General features: G+C 40.7%; 1 protein-coding gene across 36 annotated transcripts in view; it reads right to left on the bottom strand.

The window, feature by feature from the left end:
* The window catches only part of TNS3 (tensin 3), a 290,201-nt gene that overhangs the window by 11,027 nt on the left and 256,519 nt on the right, over positions 1-22,655 (bottom strand). For all 36 annotated transcript variants that reach the window (XR_002433899.1, XM_021382346.1, XM_021382352.1 and 33 more), the window contains 7 exons: positions 15,241-15,412; positions 12,926-13,569; positions 12,240-12,326; positions 10,354-10,485; positions 8,186-8,281; positions 5,280-5,357; positions 3,706-3,783 (listed from right to left, as the gene is read on the bottom strand). Coding sequence is in view for 35 of the 36 variants with exons in the window: in XM_021382346.1 (XP_021238021.1) it covers positions 3,706-3,783; positions 5,280-5,357; positions 8,186-8,281; positions 10,354-10,485; positions 12,240-12,326; positions 12,926-13,569; positions 15,241-15,412 (1,287 nt within the window). In the remaining variant the exon portion in view is untranslated. The remainder of the gene's footprint in view (positions 1-3,705; positions 3,784-5,279; positions 5,358-8,185; positions 8,282-10,353; positions 10,486-12,239; positions 12,327-12,925; positions 13,570-15,240; positions 15,413-22,655) is intronic.

Genomic DNA, 22,655 nt, shown 5'->3' with positions numbered 1-22,655 from the left:
AGAGGAGCAGTCTCAGAAAATGGCAGCTGATATGGAAGTGCATATGAAGCAAAGGTGTGTCACAGAACTCCTCCACGGAAAAAAATGGCACCCACTGGCATTCAGTGATGCTTGCTGAACACTTAATGCAGACCAAACAGCATATGTGAACACAGTGAGGCAGCAGGGGTGCATTTCAGCAGTGATGACAGGGTCACATCTGCTCATGCAGATTTTTACAAGTGTGGCACTCAGGCTCTTGTTCATCAGTGATGAAAATGCATAACTAATGGTGGTGTCTACGCTGAAAAATAGTGTTTTGTAGCTGATAATTTACTCTATCAGATAGTATTGTGCTTTTTGTATCTGTTATAGTTTCCACGGAAATAAACACGAAGCATTACTTTCAGAGGAACATATGTATTTCTACAGCAAAAGCATTCCTGATGGGAAAGAATGGGGTATTTTGCATTAAAACTCAGTTTAAGCAGCCAGTGAGAAAATACACATTTTTTCAGTATAAATTGACACATTTCACATTTTCAAATGATGATTAAGCTACCCTCAAAAGAAATCATTAACTTGTTTAGCAAGACAAGAACATTTTCTCACAACAAAAAACTGAGGACTGATGCAGAATTCTTTTCTTATTAATTCTGTAGTGCTTTGTATGTTCTCTGATTTTAAGGCAAACAAAGCAGCTTCCACAACCATATATGTTTTCGGTTTATCCTTTACCTCAGCATGCATTTATTTTAGGAACCCTTATTTTCTCCTACAGACATTAGTACTCCTGACATATCTCTATAAAAATTTGCTCACTGGTTTCTAAAGCTAACAAACAGTTAATTACTTTTAGCTGATCTCAAAACAAATCTGCAGTGATCACTAGGACAGTAAGTATTAATATTAAATAGCACTGTATGGTAGTACTATAATACTGTACAGGGCTATAAAGTATTATATGGTAACAGTGCCATGTAGTATTATATGGTATTAATAATATTACATAGTATTAAAGGAGTATTCACAATTAAATACTTTCAACTTCTGCTATAAAGTCAAATTTACAAGCTGATTAATAATGTTTTTGAAACTAAGAAGTCACCTTATTCTACAGCACAAGAAAGCATAATTAAACACTGTAGACAAACACTGCTACCAACAGACTGTGTTTTGGTGAAAACATTTGTGTAGGTATCCAGCAAAGGATTTCCAACTCCAGCAGCTGGATTATGCAAATTACCATGTTAACATTTGATTTGTTAACAGTTTAGCCTGGTTTGTAAACCTTACCATGAAAACAAAGATCAAATGTAAAAGCTTAATTTTTTTATGTGGCTACTCTGTAATCTGACTAAAGCTTTCTCTCTTATAACTATCTACATAAAAGATATAGCTAGATATCAACATTTTCAAAACAGCTAAGCAATCATACTGTTACAAACTAAAGAAACGTAAGTTTGATTCCAGCATGAATATCATCAGCCTAGTAAATTCAAGTTCTGGATGCTGTCAGTGAAAGAAGGAATCCAGAGATCTATCTACGTGATTTCTAAGTCAAAGAATTCAGAAATGTGTTTGTGCATCGGTGTGCTAGTTTCAATAAGCTTTATTTGGATTAATCACTACAGAATTCATAGCGAGATTTCACAAATGAACTCTGCGGCCTTTCTCGCTATATAGCATTCTATTATGTCCATCCGAAATTGTGAATGAATTCCAAATCATAAACTTCCTTATTCTCATATCATCACTTTGTATGTTTGGTACAGATCTAAAGCTCTTCGTGAAAGCTCCAATCTTGTCATGTTTAACAACCTCATTTCCCACCCATCTCACTTCTATGAAGAGTTTCCCTTCCTTTGCAAAACCTGTTTCACTGGTATAAACAGCTTGTACTTAGGTATTGCTTCTAAATGAAATAGCCAGCCTTGTCATTTCGATTGTCACCAGTGTGATAGTTCAAAAGCTGTCAATAAATACAGTAGCTTTCTTCACTTGTGTAGCACAAAAATAATTGCATCTTTTTCTAAAATGTTGGGAAGTGTAATAATGACAGGTTAAAATATAGATTACAGAACAGCAAGGGTGGTAAGAAAGGCTGAAATATTTCTTAGTTAAGATCACATGTGGTCTAGACAGGGTATCAGAATGACAGCAATCTGACAGAAACTTTGTTCAAGACTAGAATGTAAGGAGGATGTTTCTATCTTTCCTGTAATGTTGCTGTTCTAATCTTCCAAAGGTGGCATTTTTTTAGTCTCAGAATACAATGGCTTGGGTTAGAAGGGAGCTTAAAGACCATCTAGTTCCAACTCCTTTCTGTGAGCAGGATTGCCAACCACTAAATCAGGCACTAGAACAGCTTGCTCAGGGCCCCACGCAACCAGGCCTTGAACATCTCCAGCAACAGGGCATTCACAACTTCTCTGGGCAACATATTTCAGTGACTCACCACCCTCTCAGTAAAAAATTTCCCCAACTTCTAAACTAAATTTCCCCTCTTTCAGTTTTTAAACATTCGTCCTAGTCCTATCACTATGAGACGGTATTTAAAAAAAAAAAAAAAATCAGTCTCCCTACTGATTATAAGATCCTTTTGAGTACTGGAAGACCTCAATGAGGTCTCCTCCAGAGCCTTCTCTTCTCCAGACTGAAAGAGCCCAGTTTCCTTGGCCTTTCCTCATAGGAGAGATGCTCCATCCCTCTGACCATCCTCATGTCCCCCCTGTAGACCCAGTCCAACAGGTCCACATCTTTCTTGTGCTGGGGCTCCAGACCTGGAAGCAGTACTCCAGATGAGGCCCCAGCAGCTGAGCAGAGGGACACAAGTACCTCCCTCGCCATACTGACCACTCCTCTTTCGATACAGCCCAGGAAACCATTGGTCTTCAGGGTACAACCGCATTGTGCTGGCTCATGTCCATTTTTTTGTCCACCAGAACCCGCAAGTATCTGTAGGACTGCTTTCAATGAGTTGTTCTTCCTGTCTGTACATATGTTTGGAATTTCCCCAGCTCAAGAGCAATACAATGTTGAAACTTATGTCCAGGTTGGCCCCCTTCTCAAGCTTGTCTGTGCTAGCACTGACAGCCGCACAATAAGGTCAGCTGGAGTATTCCATGCAGCTTTTACATTATGAATGTGCTTTGTCTAGAATGCTTAGACCTTGACTATATTAGTGGAAATACATATGAAGAATTTGCTTTTATTTGGGGCAAAAAATTTTGCTGCCAAACAGGAAAGTTAATAAAACAAGGTCTGTTTTAGGGAAAAGCTACTTACCTGAATAGTTTCTAGTGTTCTGTTGTCACTTTCTAGGATTTGTATGTTAGTTCATCATTATGAAACTGACACTGCTTACAAATTACTGTGCAATTAATTGTTCATAGAATCACAGAATCCTTAGAATTGGAAGGGATCTCTGAAGGCCATCTAGACCAACTCCCCTGCAATGAACAGGGACACCACAGCTAGATCAGGTCGTCCGGACCCTTATCCAGCCTCACCTTGAAAGTCTCCAGGGACAGGGCATCAACCACATCACCGGGCAACCTGATCCAGTGCCTCACCACCCACACTGTAGAAGATTTTTTTACTTATATCTAACCTAAATCTACCCTCTTTGAGCTAGTTCTTCAGTCCAGTCTCAGCATCAGTTTTTCCCAGCCTGTCTGATATAAAACTTGGAGACAATCAAATACAAGGGGAAAGTTTACCAACCTGCACCCTGTTTGAGAAGTTCTGTTGCTGAGTTTGCAGCAGACTGTGGAGAAGTTTCTGCTATCTCTTCCAATGGATCTGCAAACAGAAAACAGACTACCCATGTCTTGTTTGCACTTGAACAGGTAAGTCAATAACACATCATAAAATCATAGAATTAGCTAGGTTGGAAAAGACCTACAAGATCATCCAGTCCAACCATCCACCTACCGCCAATAACCCCACCAAACCATGTCTCTCAACTATATTAGCTATATCTAAACGTTTCTTGAACACCTTCAGGGACGGTGACTCAACCACCTCCCTGGGCAGCCCGTTCCAGTGCCTGACCACTCTTTCAGAGAAGTAGAATTTCCTAATGACCAGCCTAAATCTCCTCTGGCACAACTTGAGGCCATTCCCCCTCGTCCTGTCACTAGTTACAAGAGAGAAGAGGCCGACCCCCAGCTCACTACAACCTCTCTTCAGGTAGTTATAGAGAGCAATAAGGTCTCCCTTGAGCCTCCTCTTCAAGTATCAAAGCTAGACTCATCAAGTATGAGTCTAGCTTTTTAAGTTGTGATTTCATGTACTGGTAAATCTTGGCAACAAGCATTTAACAATTGTGCATCTGCAACTATAATCACTCGTGCCATGTCTTTGTGATGCATCTTTTTTTTTTTTCTGACAGTACTGCAGGAGGGATGTTCAACATTTATTTTGTGATAGTCATAGACATAATTATACAGCATACACTGTAAAGACAGCAGTAGGATGCTTGTCTCCAAATCTTCTATTAAAATCAGTGAAAAAGCCGTACATTAGTACATTATTTCAGTTATATAGAAGTGTGTAAAATATCTCAGTGATGCATTTAGCATGGAATATACTGTATTTGAATACACTGAAATGAGGAAGAGAATAGTAATGCTATTTGTGACACTACTTATGTTTAGCATTATCTACGCTTTAAATACTTCGTGTATTGTGTCCATAATCATTAACCACAGAAAATCACATAAAAATAGATGACCATACCAGATTCCAAATAAATCCAAATAAAATTTCACTCTGGTATGTTTATTCAGGATAAAGCAAATGTTTCAGTTCTACCTCTCTGCCAGAACAGCAAGAGCTGAAGAAGATAACAAAAATAATCTCTATATAGAAATCTCTTAGTCATACGTACCGCAGCATGTTTTTATGCTAAAATGGTTTCATTTTCTTTGCACTATTCAAATGCTATGCTGGAACACTGGCATATGGTCTTTAACAAAAACTTCACTTGAAGAGTTCCGTAGAAAACCACACAAAAGTTTAACATTTCAGTAATATATCCAGTGTTAACTTCATGTGGGACAATAACAGACAACTGAATTATGAGGCAAGTATAAATACATTTTGCTGCTGTCTTAAGGTTGCAGCTTGGTTAAGAGGATTCAGCAGTACCAAATGGCCACCTTCAAACACAGCTTCTTTTCCTGTACACTCTTGTACAGGTTTTGACTTTTGATATGTTCACCAGCCTTCAGACATTGGCACTTCGAAGCAAAGCCTTCGCTGAGTATATTTCTTCTGTACTTCAACAAGCATACCTCTGTTTGGGATGAGGAGCTTACAGGGCAACGCCAGAGGAGTAATGGAATGTTGGTACACCAGAGCGGTCAAACTCCCTGTGGTCAGAAGAGCACACAAGACATACGCAATTAATTTGGTGGACAAAAGTAATGTTTAACAATTGTATTGGTATTCCAAGTATTTTATAGACAAATCCAACACATCTCACACACATATGTACACACATTCCCTTTAACAATATTTTTGTGGCAGCTAAGCCAAGACCTTTTCCACTCAGCTTGAGTGGATTCATGTTCCCCAGCTCTGTTTTAGGTGGACATACTTAGCCATACTATATTAATGGCCATACTGTAGCCATTAATCACAATTATACAGTCCCTTCCTTGCTGAAATACACTGCTTAAATCCTAGTCTAAAAGGCTTTGCTTCCAATTTAAAAAGTGCAAAGATGAAACAAACAATAACTTATGGATGCCACTAAGTTCCTTTCAGTGCTCTTAACTTCTGCTACACTACACATAGTAAAATCTTGTGAAGAAAGTAAGAGTACAAGGGGTCAATGCTATGTTATGAAGCAGTGAAAGAAAAAGGAGTTCCACTTCTTAGCAGCCTAGTTTCCTCCAACTAGTGCTTTGTCTACACGTACCTCAGCCCTGGTGAGGCCACACTTTGAGTACTGTGAACAGTTTTGGACCCCTCACTGCAAGAAAGACATTGAGGCCCTGGAGCATGTTCAGAGGAGGGCAACAAAGCTGGTGAGGGATCTGGAGCACAGGCCTTATGAGGAGTGGCTGAGGGAGCTGGGATTGTTCAGTCTGGAGAAGAGGAGGCTCAGGGGTGACCTTTGCACTCTCTATAACTACCTGAAGGGAGGTCATAGTGAGGTGGGGGTTGGCGTCTTCTGCCATGTAACTAGCAATAGGACTAGAGGGAATGGCCTCACATTGCACCAGGGGAGATTTAGGATGGACATTTGGAAATACTTCTGAGAGAGTGGTCAGGCGCTGGAATGGGCTGCCCAGGGAGGTCCTGGAGTCACCAACCCTGGAGGCGTTCAAGAAACATTTAGAGTTGTACTGGGGGACACAGTTTAGTGGGAAATATTGGTGATATGAGGATGGTTGGAATGGATAATCTTAGAAGTCTTTTCCAACCTTGATGATTCTACGATTCTGTGATTCTCTACAGTAGGCTTATGAAAGTATAAAAGATGGCCTAGATAAAACTTCCCTCCCTCAATGCAACACTAATGTAAATTACATTCACTATTACATTATACTTCTCTTAATTATTGCCATAAATGCTGATGTTTAAATCTTCTTTTTATCATTTGGACTTGGCTTCAATTTAAGTAACTGAATGTTAGTTATCCTTGCCATTAGCATGTGAGACTATATACTCTGACAAAATTTGATCATCTTTACTTCAACTAGAATTCATCATTTTACACTTGCTCATTTTATGGCAGAAGACCCCCTCAGAAGTATATTGGGTGTAAGTGGCAAGGCTTGGTAGTTAGCATCCATGAGGTGAGGTGAAGCTGGTGAAACCTCTGGTAAAATGTATTTAAGGGCAGAAAAGGCTGCACAGAGAAAAGGAAGGAGCAAAAAGAGTGCAATACAGCAGGGGGAAGACCAAAGCCAGATGAACAGGAGGTGCTCCATGTGTTTAATAACATACACCACGCTGAAGCTCATAAGTGTCCCCACACCAGAGCAGGTGAACATTTCCTGAAGTGGCTCAAATAGATTTGCTCTTTTTCTGCTCATCTCTGCTGTGTGTGCTCCCTAGCCATCTTGCCTACAGCATTAGAGTAAGGCCTTCAGTTTTCAGACACTCTCTCTCTAATTTATTTATTAACTTCAATTCCAATTATATTGTATTATATTGTGTTATCTCACATTCCACTATCTTATTTAGTAAAACAGTTTTCTCCCTTAGCACGTTGCCACTGTTTCCCTCATCTGGGCCCATCTCCCTGCCTTCTCCCTTCTCTCTTTCCCCTTCTTCCGGGGTGCGGGTCCGTGGGTCCCTTTACACCATTAGTCATGGAACCAGGCCAAACCATGACATTTTTTGGTGCTGAAGGGACTATAGCCTGTGGAGAGCCCATGATTTAGCATGTGAGAAGTGGAAGAAGAAAGAAGCCGCAGAGTAATTGTTATGTACTGACCATACTGTCCCTGTCCCCCCTTGTAACAACTTGCGTGGGGTGAGAATTGAGAAGTCTGGGATGAAGAAGTGACGCTGAGCTTAGAAAGGGCAGGAAGAGAAGTGTTATTTTAATGCTTGTCCTCATTTCTCACTACACAGATCTATTTTAATTGGCAGTAAATTAAATGAATTTTCCCAAAGTTAATTCTCTTTGCCTGTAGTAGTAACTGGTAAGCAATCTTCCTGCATTAATCTTGACACATGAGCTTTGTCATCCTATTTTCTTTTCCTGCCCCACTGAGGATGGTGATTAAGTCAGCAGCTGGGTGGTTATTTTGTTGATTACCACAACACATAATGAGCTTTCACCGTATTATATTATGAAGGCTGATGTGCCGTAATGCATACTTTTCCATGTGAATGACACTATTGTCATTTAAGCCATCTTGTATATTAAATACAGTATAGGACAAAATAAGGCAAAGGTCTTGAATATATAAGGCCTTCGATATTCATCTAGCTAAGTCGTTGATAGCAATATTGTCAGTGGTTGAGCACGACAGCTTGAAGCTTGGTCATGTGCATCTGTACTAGAGTGTTCTGCACATATACTTTATGTGTACAAGGCTGCTAGAATGGGTTCCTACAGAAATCTTAAAGACTTGAGCAGAGCATTCTCTCAGCTCCACTCTGCCCAAGTCTATAAAACAGGTCTGGCAAAAGCAAATTATTTCCATTTTTCTGTGTCCCTGTGACACATAGTACTTACCGAAGCATGGTTCATTTGGGCATCCTTTCAAGTGAACCCCCTTCTGAGAGCATTCAATCAGAAAATGCCTTACAAGTTCATTTGACAAATCTCCAACTGTGTTGAAAAAGAACAAAGAAGCACATGAAGAGAAGCAAGGAACAAGCAATAGTCTCATACACTAGCAGTAATCCACTTGTATCCAGTGTGACAAAGGACTAGAAGTATGACATTCAGATTTCTAGTGACAAAACTGGAAATTGCTCACAGAACGTCTCCAGATCAAAACAACAGAAGATTTATCTGCACAAACATAACAGGAATTTTCTTATCTCTCAGGGAATTTTTAAGTCTTAAAATGCTTTCAGTTTTACCCTAAGCCTTTACTCCTGAAGCAATTATAAGAATTGCAGGCAATTACATGAAACACTCGGGTTTCTGTAGCTCACTGTATTTTTTAATACAGTTTTTGTCTCCCAGGGCTCCAAGACAAATTTAAAATTGTAAGTGGGCTATAATGAAGAGATTCAAAGAATAAAAATCCCTTGAAATTCAGCATTCTTTTAAATATATACATTCATATGCACAGATGTAATTAAGACAATTTCATTACTTCTTGAGCAACTGGTTCACAGTATTTCACACCTGTCTACAAATTGGAGCTCTCTCCAAGCAATGAAAGTATTAGTTCATAACAACAGAGCAAATCTGTTAAACCATTCAAACCTCAACAGAAGAGCCATTAACACAAATGTTCCTTTTGAATCTCAATGAATCAGCCACAGTCCAGGGAATACATGACATCAAAGGCTGACTTTCAGGCTAATACAGATGAATGCATTAGTCTGGAGAGCAGAAAGTTATATTCAAGCAAATATAGCAAAGATCACCATTTCAAACAGCCTATTGTTTGTCATTATACTGATAGAATATTAAAAATAAATTAATACAGAGGTATGTAGGAAGGGGAAGTCTAGTACAGGAAACTTCTGAGGAGACTGAATAAATTTGTGCCCTGGATTAAATAGTGGGAACCAAAGCTAAATATCACAGAGAGAAGTGGAAGAACGTGACAGTTTTGACTACAGCTTCTTTTGCTACCTCTTGCCTGTGGTACAACTAATACAAACTGGCTCCTAAAGGCTAGTAGAGTTTGAACTTTCATGTCTTCTTGGATTTTATTAGTGTGATGAGATTAACCAAAACACTTATAAGCACTCAATTTGCCACCTTGTTGTTGTTGTCACCAGCACACCCCTACTGTCTACCTCGTTAGACATTGCAGTGGTTCTGCTGATACTTCTTGACGATGCCAAGGATCACATGACAAATTTTCAGAAGAAATTGTCTCAATATACCAGACTAAGCATACAGAATTCAGAAGCATTATTTTAATACAGGTAGGTGTCTTCCCTTGTCCCTGAGTAAGCATGAAACCTCAGTGAGAAGAAAAAGGAGAACAACAAAGCATTTCAATAATCACAGCACTAAAATTCACTGCATTCCTGTGATCTTTCTTGCTCTTCTCATCAATCATTAGCAATGAAAATCAGCAGTAGCAATGAAAATCACCCCACACTCCTTGCAATAGCACAAATGTAGTCAAGAACACTACAGATAGTGCCTCCCACGTTCCCACAGATTGATTTAAGCTGTCCACATGTTCTTTTCATTTTACCTTTCACAGCTATCAGGCACAACTTACATATGGAGGCAGTAGTAATGGGAGACTGCACTTATTTCATCATACCTTTTAAACGACTATCATCTTTCCTTAGGGAACCTCCTCAGATTTATATTTAATGCATAACTGTCTCAAAACAAAATCTTGGGGTCAAAACAATACAATCTCCCAGCCAAGTGAAAACTTTACATGGTGGCAATGTGGATCAAACACAGACTTAAAATTGCTAAGGAGGACTCATTACTGAGATGACATTGTTTTTCTATCTGGTTGATAAGGTATGATACTACCACTGTGTACAAACATTTACAAACCATGGTGAAACTGTGAAGTACAACAAACATCCAGTTCAATTCAATTAAATACTGCTGCAAGGAACCAAATGGAGCCTGTAATTCAAGCTGCACTTACTGGAAGTGGGAAGATTCCTCCAGATTAACACACAGTAGTACAGACTTCCTACCGTGCATAGTTTGTTTAAGGACAGAAGGAAGGCAAACAGTACCTTTCTTGTTCAACTGCAGCACAGAAGGAGGTGGTGTAGCAACTTTTATTGCTAGCCCATAGGCTCCCCGGAAAGAATGACTGTCTCGAACAACAAATGACCCAGGCTCCTTGTCCTTGAGAACAGCAATGGCTGTAAGGAATTTCAGATACAAGAGAAAAACATTTCCAGAACAATGCACACACAAAAAAATTACAGTTGTAAATCTATAACCGAAAAGAGTAAAGAAAATAAGATTTTCTTTTTATGTTCTGTAAAAGAGACTACAATCAAACATTCTTTGGGGATCTGACTGAAGTATCTCGTATGAATCTCAGAGATACTTATTTCAATAGAAACCTGAAGTACAGATTCCCAGTGATTTTTTTCTACTACCACTAGGCTGCAGCTGATTATCAGTTGGATTTTCACACAGTAGTGTAGATCTGTACCTCAGGTCACTGCCTGCATGCAAGTAGTTGGAAACATTTGCATCTGTGAATGACAACTATAGTAGCTGGAACCTCTGGATAAAGCCAGAGGTCATCACATGCTTTTTCATTTGTTGCATGCTCTTTCATTTATCAAGAATACTGTGCAAAAAATAGTTAACTATTGCTGCAGTAATGACCTAGGTTAGTATCTGATGTTCATGTTCATAGCTGACACTGATACATACGAACTTCCTGGCAATGCAGAGACAGCTTCAAGCTGACAGTGCAGATACAAGTGTCAAACAAAACTTTAGGTTTAAGTTCATGAAAGACTATCCTCCCTTGAGAGAAGTAAACCCAAATCAAATCAAATACAAACAAACAAAAACCACAAAAACAAAAAACACTTCTAATGCTTATAATTGGAAAAGTGCCAAAAGGTGAAAGATTAAATATACTTTTGTCCCCTTTTTCTTCTGACCCCAGTGATCACATCAAAGTAAATGCAGCAGAATAATGGCACATTGACTAACATCACACCGAACTTGCAAGTGCTTGCACAAACAACTCAGGCAAAGAGAATGTGGCCCTCCTCTCAAGCCTTCCTGCTATACACTGTTTCTTTTTAAACAAAAAGGGCAAGCTGATCCCTATTTACATGTTATCAGCTTGTCAGAAGCAGGGAGAGCACAGTTTTCTAATTCCCAGGCTAAACAGACAGCACTGCTTTTCCTCTTCTATGCAGCTTCAAGTCAGAGCCCATTAGTTCTCATTCACCATCAAATTTCTGTCCCTTAAAAGTTCTCTCACTCTTTCCTGTTTTAAAGCAAGAGAGGTGATGTAACTGGGTATTTGCTCTTTGACTGTCCAATACTAAGTTACTCTCTGCTCTTTAGCATGTCTCAACCTATCAACACTGGGAAACACACATGAAATTATGCCAGAGCAGCACATTTGTAGTCAAATCATTCCTGAGAGCAGCAGTTGTTTGGTACTGAATTGTGCATGCATGCTATTCCAAAACCTGGAGGCCGAAACAGCTCTGTCAGACACGCTCATGAAAACTTACCATAAAACAAGATTTCATTATAAGAGTACATTCTGCTTTCATTTTCTTTTAGCATACCTTAAAATGACTTCCACTGTTGTGAGAAGGCAACAGAAACTAGCTTCTCAGTAAAGTACTTTTGGAGCAGCTCCCAGAGGGAGTTCTAAGTTACTTTGTGGTTAATTGAGTTAGGATAATAATTTGTCTGAATAACTCAATATTTTCTCAGGAATACTTGAATGCCCTTCACTCTCAAATTCAGCCTTTGGACAAAATAAATTGAGGCTGTCTTCTGCCCTTACATATTTTGTAATTTTTCTTACAATTACTTTATACACCTGGTAGTCACAAAAAAAACTTAAGATGCACACACCAGCTAGCCTTTCTGTAAATGTATACCCCAGAATATACCTCAGCTGATATACCTTGTTCTCTTGAAATATCTGGTTTATACCAAAACTTGGATGTGTCCTGGACAAATTTTACAGTCACTTGTTTATCTGTTGTGTTTTCTGTGAAATGAAAGGGGAAAAAGAAGTCAACAAATTTTCTAAATATGGAAGCATTTTTGCTTTTCTTTCCAAATTCCAATCACATTAATTGATCTAAAATCTAATGATTAGACAACAAAGAGAAACTCTGAATTGTTTTAGAACCAATATGTATAATACCCTACACACTAAGACTCTGAAAGCCCTCATAAAGTTTAATTTTGCAAAACCTGTAAGATACAGAAGACTCTTATAAAGTTATACCAAAATTATATTCTCAGTAAGGCCCAATGAATACATATAACTATTTTTAACTATTCTTGGCACAAGTCTAGCAAAGATGCAGAAATAATCCACCCATTATTAAGAGAGGTTGGACTGGATACTGCTTGTTTGTGATTTCACAACTCCAAAGGTGGGCTGACAGATAAGGATGGCAGTAACAATTCTGCAGCATAGTCTTCAGAACACTGCATATAAAAACAGTGAACTAGTGCCTCATACTGTAAATCAAGTCCTACATTTTCCTTCCATTGCTTTTTCTCCTCCATTTTAAACCCCTCCTGAGAGATAAATTCATACAGTTCCAGTGTTTTAAATTTCTCTGATGAAGAACCTACCTGGCACTGGGGAAGTGTTTAAAATGTTTGAGAAATCTGGAAGAACGCTTGGGAAGGGGATGCTGATTGTGCTTCCACTGTGGGGGCTTGAGAAACCACTTGAAGCAGGTGAGATGGAGATGAAGGAACGGTCCCCTTCAGAGGACCTCTTTTTCTCTGGAAGAGGTGGTTGAGAATGTAGGTTCCCTCCAAGGCACGGATGAACTGCACTGTTCTCACTAACATGTCCAGAGGTCATCACAATAAAGTTTGGGGCCAAAACGCCATTGTCCTCTGCACTTCCTACAGATGAGCTCATGGTTTTAGGAGAGATGCTAGTGTTGGCTATGAAAGTAGCTTGTTTCTCCTCTTGGGGGGAACTAATACCCATGTTGGCCCCATTGTAGCTTCGGTAAGCCTGAGCACTGTTACTGAAAGCAGGTTCTTGCTGTTGCTCTGCTGGTGATTTCTCCAGGCTGCTCAGGGTGACAACTTGCAGCACTGGGGTATGGAAACAAGACAAAAGAGAATCATCTTGCACAGGGTTTGAAAATTCAGAAGGCATGTGATAACTTCCTGTTGGCCTGCTACTTCCTGTTGAAAGCTGGAACAATTGGGAAGATTTAGGGCTGCTTTCAAGCCAAGGATGTTCTGTTGCAAGAGAGCTGTCAAAAAGAAAAAAGAAAAAAAGACAAAAATTGAACACAAAAATAAAACAGGCAAATCATTTTCTTAAAATGTCACTATACAGTCCATCCTCTGGTCATTAATGAAAGCACTCACTCAGGACAATAACTGACACGTTTGACAACATGCAGGACCTGCTGGTAAAGCTGGAACAAGGGACTCCAGCCTAATCCTGAATACTCACTTCTTCAATGTAGTTCATTACTTTCTGTCTCATCTCACCCTCAATCCAGCCATGGTGATGACAGAGTTTCTGAGTTTGCACTGTAAATCAGGCCATCAAATTAATCATTGTTAAAAACACTCTTCTTTCCTCCTATTTGAGAACATTACTTTTAATATGAATTAATTCAATTAGACTGCTCAAAACATTGCTTCACAGAGGTTCTGGAGATCTCTATATGGTGATCTACAGTGCTGGCTGAAAAAGAGCAGCAGGAGGCAAGAATTTCTTAAGCCAAAACTTGTCATCAAATACAGATTTATGGAATAAGATTGACACTGCTACAACACTTCTTACATACAGTGTCTCTTACATTAATTTAATAAAAAGGACAAAGGGGCTGAGACATGGAAAAAGGGGGGTAGGAGTGGCAGGTGGAGAAGGAGAGTGGAGAAGGGGGAGGAGAGAATGGGGGCGGAAACATCCGTAGCTAATTGCAGATTAAATGAAAAAATGACGGGAAAGATGTTCAGAAAGAAGGGAACAAAACTTTCAAGATAAAGCTTATGGCAGGAATGCAAGATTGTTAATAGCTACATTGCCTTATTAGCTCTTAACTCATCCCCACTTATAATTAAATGTCACATTGCCTTCTCAGAAAATGCTAATATATTTGGTTCAGTCATAATTACAAAAAGAAACTTCCTTTTCAGTTCAAGAAAATGAAGACTATTAGATATGAAGACAGACAGAAACCAACACACTCTAAGCCTTTAATGAGAGTTTGACACACTAACATTCCAAATGCTTACTGAGAAGAAGGAACCAATTATTCTGAATATGAATAGTTAGCCACAAAGGAATGTTGTTATAGAATGATAGAGAAGGAAAGTATTAAAGACTTACAGTATTACAGTATTGCAGTATTACAAGGACTATTTTGTAAATTTCTATTATTAAAGCTCTGGTTCAGAGCCCCACATGTTTACCTCAGTACAAATTTAAAATAATAAAAATTCTCACTCCAGTGAAGGGAGTCAGTTATTCACCACCAAATACAAATCCTCTGACATTTTACTGCCTATAAACACGGGTACTGCAGTGAGCAGATTGCTGTCTCTCTCTCACATACAACTTATTCCAATGTAAAGGTTCATGAAATGCTTTTCAGTAACGCATTAGAGAAGTTGGTTAAAAACACAGCAAATAAGTAAGAGCTTCTGCTAGAACATAATAAAGTAATTGAGCGATAAACCCCTACTCATTTTGGTATTCCGAATTTGTCCTTAAAACTGTGTGTTCCATGTCAGACATACAAGCAATATATTTGACGGTGGTAATTTCCAGATGGTGGGCAGCAACATCATTACAGGTTACAATCAAAGTTCTTGGCCAAATGGTCTGCAATAAAGATGTAAGTATAACACGTTGGCTGGAAACTACAGTAATGAGAACTAAACATTCAGATCAGAGAATCATTTCCTACCTTTCTTCCACTGGCATAGAACTGTTACTTGAAGCTGTACATGAAGACACTAAACAGCGTTGAAAGGAAGGATCCACCTGCATGTTGGCTCTCAGCAAAGCAGGGTTAGTGTCTATGGTTTTGTCAGACACTATTGTAGGATGGTTAAGGGCTTCTGTGTAACTCTGAGATTCTGCAGCAAAGGAAACAAAGTAGAAGATAAATTTAAAAACCCACATTTCTTAATGGGCCTTGTACTGCCTGAAAGAAGGATTTATAGAACAATTTTTCTTTTGATAGGACCATTTTTCACTTGTTTAAGCACTAATATTTTATTTCACAACACTGCTAAAAACAGCCAGCAGGAGAACAAATAGCAGAGACAAGTTGTTCTGCATTCCACAGTCCACAGCACTAAGACATATTTCTAGTCAATTTTCCTATGTAACTATACACACTGTCAATGTTCACTTACACACCAAAGTGATAAAAAACTGAAGCGTTAATTCAGCTCACCCATTCATCCTGCTGCTGAATGGGGCAGGGCACCTGGTAAGAAGTATGGGTTAGATAAGTGGATAGTGAGGCGGACTGAAAACTGCCTGAATGTCTGGGCCCAGAAGCTTGTGATCAGTTGCACCATGCTAAGACTGAAGCCAGTTAATAGCAGTGTACTGCAGTGGTTGTTGATAGTACTGCCAATACTGTTCAACACATTCAACAACATGGATGATGAGATAAGCGCACTCCCAGCAAGTTTGCAGAAGATAGAAAACTGAAAGAAGTGACTGATAAATCAGATGGTTGTGCTGCCAATCAAAAACAGGAGAAATGAGCATGAGGAATCTTAAGATCAACAAGAGGAAATGCAAAATCTCGCACTCAGGAAGAAATAATCCCAGGCACTAGTACATGCTAGAGGCCAAAGGATTGGAAAGCAACTCTACACAAAAGGACTCGTGGGATCCTGGTGGACAAGAAGCTTACCATGAGTCAGCAATATACTGTCATGGCAAAGGCAACCAACAGTTTCCTGGGCTGCATTAGGGAAGTGCTGACAACAAGTCAAGGGAGGAGTTTCTTCCTCTATGCTTAGCACCAGCGGTGACACATCTGGAGCACTGTGCCTGTTTCTGGGCTTTCCTGTATAGGAGACATGGCCATACAGGACAGAGTCCACTACAGGGGACCACAAAGATATCTAGAATATCATTGGGAATGGAGAACCTTTCATAGGAGGAGCAGTGGAAGGAGTTGAGACTTCTAGTGTAGAGAAAACTTACCACGATACTTAAATATATGATGGGAGGGAAAGAAGATGAGAAGATGACTCCTTGCAATAGTGCCCACAGACAGGACAAAAGGCAATGGGTAAAAAATACATAATGAAATTTCATCTAAGCATAAGAAAACAGGTTTTTGTTGTTGTTGTTGTTGTTGTTTTTTACTGCAAGAGTGTTCAAATACTGGCACAGGTTGCCAAGAGAGGTTGTAGAAGCTCCATCCTTGGAAACAGTAAAAACATGACCCAACAGTTCTGCACAACCTGCATTAGCTGAATCTCCTTGAGCAGGGATGCGACTAGACTGCAAAAGGTCTCTTCAAGCCTCTATGATTCTGTGTAATTTTTTCTCTAGAATCCTGCTCACATGAGGACAGAAGATGGGGTTGAATGGCAGTTGAGCAACACAGAGCAAATACACGTTTAGATCTATGACTTTGTTTTCATCGTACAGAGAAAGAAAGACAGAAACTACATGTTTATTTCATAGTATGAATCTTAGAATGGTTTAGGTTGGAAGGAACTTTTAAGGTTATCTAGTTCCAACCTCCCTGCTATAGGCAAGGACACCTCCCACTCGAGCAGACTGCTCAAAGCCCCATCCAGCCTGGCCTTGAAAGCCTCTAGGGAGGGGGCATCCATTCACTAGGTAACCTGTGCCAGTGTCTCACCACCCTCACAGTAAAGAATTTCTTCCTGATACCTAGTCTAAATCTATGTTCTCCCAGTTTAAAACCATTTCCCCTCATCCTGTAGCTACATGCCCTTGTAAGAAGTCCATCCCCAGCTTTCCTGTAGGCCCCCTTCAGGTACTGGAAGGCCACTCTAAGGTCCCCCCCAGAGCCTTCTCTTCTCCAAGCTGAAAAGCTCCTGCTCTCTCAGCCTGTCCTTGTAGGAGAGGTGCTCCAGCCCTCTGGATCATCTTTGTGGCCTGCCTCTAGACGTGCTCCAACAGCTCAATGTCCTTTTTGGGTTGGGGGCTCCAGAACTGCACACAGTACTCCAGGCGGAGGTCTCATGATAGCAGAGTAGAGGGGCAGAATCACCTCCCTCAACTGGCTGGTCACACTTCTCTTGATGCAACCCAGGATATGATTGGCCTTCTGGGCCACAAGTGCACATTGCCAGCTCATGCTGAATCCTTCATCAACTAACACTATCAAATCCTTCTCCTCAGGGCTGCTCTTAAGCTGTTCTCAGCACAACCGGTATCTGTGCTTGGGATTGCCCCGACACAGATGCAGGACCTTGTACTTGGCCTTGTTGAACTTCATGAGGTTGGCATGGGCCCACTTCTCAATCCTGTCCAGGTTCCTCTGGATAGCATCCCTTCCCTCTAGTGTGTCAACTGCACCACTCAGCTAGGTATCATCTGTAAACTAGCAGAGGGTGCACTTGATCCCACTGTCCATGTCACCTACAAAGATGTTAAATAACACCAGACCCAGCACTGATCCCTGAGGAACACCACTCATCACTGGTCTCCAACTGGACATTGACCCATTGACCACAACTCTCTGAGTGCGACCATCCAGCCAATTCCTTATCCAGCACGTGGTCCATCCATCAAATCCATTTTTCTCCAATTTGGCGACCAGGATTTCATGCAGGACAGTGTCAAATGCTTTGCACAAGACCAGGGAGATGACATCAGTTGCTCTTCCTTTATCCACTGACACTGTAACTCCATCAGAAAAGGCCACCAAGTTTGTCAGGCATGACCTGCCCTTGGTGAAGCCATGTTGCTTACCACCAATCACCTCATCTTTATTTTCCTTGTGCCTTAATAGAGCCTTCAGGAAGATCTGCTCCATGATCTTGCCAGGCACAGAGGTGAGACTGAGTGGCCTGTAGTTTCCTGGATCTTCCTTCTTTCCCTTCTTCAAAATGGGGTCTATGTTTCCCCTTTTCCAGTCAGTGGGAACTTCACCAGACTGCCATGACCTTTCAAATATGATGGATAGTGGCTTGGCAAATTCATCCGCCAGTTCCCTCAGAACCCATGGATAGATCTCACTGGGTCCATGGATTTCTGCACCTTCAGGTTCTTTAGAAGGTCTCAAACCTGATCTTCACTTACAGCAGGCAGATCTTCCGTCTCCAAGTTCTTACCATTGCCATCTGCAACTTGGGCAGTGTGGCTAGAGCCCTTGATGGTGAAGACTGAGGTAAAGAAGTCATTGAGCACCTCAGCCTTCTCTGTATCTCTCGTGACCAGGTCTCCAGATTCCTTCCAGAGGGCCCACATCCTCCCTGACCTTCTTTTTATCACTGATATACCTGTAGAATTTCTTCTTATTTCCTTTTATGTCCCTGGCTAGATTTAATTCTGTCTACGGTTTAGCTTTCCTAACCTGATCCCTGGCTGCTCGGACAACTTCTTTGTAGTCCTCTCAGGTAACCTGTTCCTGCTTCCACTCGCTATAGACTTTCTTTTTGTGCTGTATTAAGTCCAGGAGCTCCTTGTTGATCCATGGAGGCCTCCTGGCAGTCATGTCTGCCTTCCTTTTTCTCAGGATACTATTTTTCTAGTAGCTCGCAAATAGCATCAGAATGATTAGTTTCTAAATTTATTCAAATCTGAACAACATTGTACTTATTTTTACTGGTCATAGATGCTGCAGAATATAGTTAAAATTGATGCAAATGTATGAGAAATTATGTGGATGCTATAACTAGAATCCTAGAATGGTTTGGGATGACACAGGGAGCTTAAAAATCATTTATTTCCAAGCCTCCTGCTGTGGGCAGGATTGCCAGCCACTAGGTCAGGTTGCCCAGAACTTCATTCAGTCTAGTCTTGAACACTACCTGGGATGGGGCATCCACAGCTTATCTGGGCAACTTGTTCCAGAGCCTCACCACTCTCATAGCAAAGAATCTCTTCTTAACGTCTAATCTAAAACTACCCTCTTTTAGTTTGAAACCATTACCCATTGTTCCCTTGATCCCCTTTAGGTAGTGGAAGTCCACTAGAAGGTCTTCTCATAGCCTTCTCTAGGCTAAATAACACCAACTTTTTCAGTCTGTCTTTGTATGAAAGGTGTTACAGTTTGCTGATCATCTTCATGGTCCTCCTTTGGACTCAGCCTAACAAGTCCATGTCTTTCTTATGCTAGGGGTCACAGAGCTGAATGCAGTACTCCAGGCAGGCTCTCATCAAGAGTGGAGCAGAGGAGGAGAATCATCTCTCTTGACATGCTACGTACACTTCTTTGGATACATCCCAGTATACTCTTGGCTTTCTGGGCTGCATGCTCTTATTCAGCTTTTCACCCACCAACACCCTCAAGTACTTCTCCACAGGGCTGCTCTCAATCTTCTTATTACCCAGTCTGTATTCATACTTGGGATTGCCCTCACCCAGTTGCAGGACCTTTCAATTGGCCTTGTTGAATTATATGAGGTTCACATGGACCCATCTCTAAGTGTGTCAAGGTCCCTCTGGATGGTGCCTCCCTTCCCCCTATCACGTTGAACACACAACTCAGCTTGGTGTTGTCAGCAAACTTGCTGAGGGTGCATCACCTTCCCAGTCCCCATGTCACTGACAAAGACATTAAATAGTGCCAGTCCTAATATTGACCTCTGAGGGACACCATTCATCACCAGTTCCCACCTGGACATTGAGCCTGTGAACACAAATCTTTGAGTGAGACCATCCAGTCAGCTCCTTATCTACTGACCAGTCCACCTATCAAATCCATGTCTTTCCATTTTAGACTCAAGGATGATGTGCAGGACAGTGTCAAATGCCTTGCACAAGTTCAGGTAGGTGATGTCAGTTGCACTCTCCTTATCCACCAATGCTGTAACACCACCCTAGAAGGTACCTCTCAGGCACAATTTGCCCTTGGTGAAGCCATGCTGGCTGTCACCAATCACCTGTTTTCCATGTGCCTTAGCATAGTCTCCAGGAGGATGTGCTCAATGATCTCGCTGCACACAGAGGTGAGACTAATTGGCCTACTGTTCCTCTTTAATTTTTCAAAAATTGTGGGTTATGTTTCTCCATTTACCAGTCACTGGGAACTTCACCAGACTGCCACAACTTTCCAAACACAATGGATACTGGCTTAGGAACTTCATCTGCTCAGGACTATTTCCTCAGTTCCTTATTAACGAAGAACTGTATAAAGGAATTGTTTTTTTCTTTTCTTTACAGGTGCTTCATTATAACTAGTCACAGTCTAATGAGTTCGTCATTTAATTATTCTGGTATACACTAAAGTGATTCAAAATCTGTTCACATATGCCACTATTTTCTACTACAGAGAACATGGTACTGTGTAAGCTTAAGCATCTGAATCATTTCATATATCTAAACAGCTCTAATCACCTAAACATTTGCAAGGCTGGAATCAATGAGGAGACCACAGAAGCAATCTTTAACTACTATCTCTAGAGTACTAGATACATTTTAAAAGATTGAGACAGGAAAAACAAACACAAAACAAAACAAAACAACAACAAAAAAAAGAAAGCTACAGAAAAACTCCATCCCTACTAAGAGTTAAGGTCATTTTACTACTCCTTTTCCACAAAAAAATCCTACTAATAGTGTAAAAAGAAGGAAGACTCTTTCCACTTCTGTGAACTCCACTGAAATAAGTCTAAGGAAATCTTTTCAGTAAGTTTCATGGCACAGTCTGGCTCTGTTCTTATTTGAGTAGGTAGGATGCAAGGTACTTAGAAGAAATGCCTGAGATAAGAAAACCTGCCAATCAGTCATTTGAATGAAAACAATTTGAATTCCTCACATAGCACACATACTGTACAGAGCAACCACTTAAATAGATGAGGAAAGCATTAAAAAACTACCAAAATATCTTTTAACTATACCCATTATTTTAACTAAATCCGTGCCAGCCGTTAATGTGAACTTCAAAGGAAATCCAACAGAAATGGGTGCAGTGGGTAAGAACTAAGAAAATCTGAATCTGTAATAGTTCAGATATATTGTATATACTGTATATATACACTGGACATATTGTGTATATATTGTATATTTCATACTGATGCAAACACAGTCTTCGGCCGTATTCCTACTGAAATCAGTGGCACTCCCAAGTATTATAAAGATTGATGTTAAGCCATGAACAATTATTTCAATATAAGACAAAGTATTCAATATCAATATTTTCAATGTTTTTATTGATGACCTGGAGGAAGGCATTGACAGCACCCTCAGTAAGTTTGCAGACGACACCAAGCTGGCAGGAAGTGTCAATCTGCCTGGGGGTAGCGAGGCCCTACAGAGAGATCTGGACAGGCTGGATCGCAGGGCTGAAGCCAATGGGATGAGGTTCACAAGACCAAGTGCCGGGTCCTGCACTTTGGCCACAACAACCCCAGGCAACGCTACAGGCTTGGGGCAGAGTGGCTGGAAGGTTGTGTGGAGGAAATGGACCTGGGGGTGATGGTCGATGCTTGGCTGACCATGAGCCAGCAGTGTGCCCAGGTGGCCAAGAAGGCCAATGGCATCCTGGCTTGTATCAGAAATAGTGTTGCCAGGAGGAGTAGGGAAGTCATTGTCCCTTTGTACTCAGCCCTGGTGAGGCCGCACCTTGAGTACTGTGTCCAGTTTTGGGCCCCTCACTGCAAGAAAGACATTGAGGCCCTGAAGCATGTTCAGAGGAGGGCGACGAAGCTGGTGAGGGGTCTGGAGCACAGGCCTTTATGAGGAGCGGCTGAGGGAGCTGGGATTGTTCAGTCTGGAGAAGAGGAGGCTCTCTATAACTACCTGAAGGGAAGTTGTAGTGAGCTGGGAGTCAGCCTCTTCTCTCTTGTAACTAGTGACAGGACGAGGGGAAATGGCCTTAAGCTGCGCCAGGGGAGATTTAGGCTGGTCATTAGGAAATTCTGCTTTTCTGAAAGAGTGGTCAGGCACTGGAACGGGCTGCCCAGGGAGGTGGTTGAGTCACCGTCCCTGGAGGTGTTCAAGAAACATTTAGATATAGCTAATATAGTTGAGAGACATGGTTTAGTGGGGTTATTGGTGGTAGGTGGATGGTTGGACTGGATGATCTTGTAGGTCTTTCCAACCTAGCTAATTCTATGATTCTATGAAAGTATTACTACTTTATTATAACTATTATCTGAGAAAAAAAATGCTCAGTTGAAAGAGTTCAGAGGAGGGCGACCAAGATGATCA

Source organism: Numida meleagris, unplaced genomic scaffold (genome assembly GCF_002078875.1).
Source record: "Numida meleagris isolate 19003 breed g44 Domestic line unplaced genomic scaffold, NumMel1.0 unplaced_Scaffold218, whole genome shotgun sequence".
Classification (NCBI taxonomy): Eukaryota; Metazoa; Chordata; class Aves; order Galliformes; family Numididae; genus Numida; species Numida meleagris.
The sequence above is the reverse complement of the archived record's forward strand: the minus strand, read 5'-3'. Positions and strand labels throughout refer to the sequence as shown.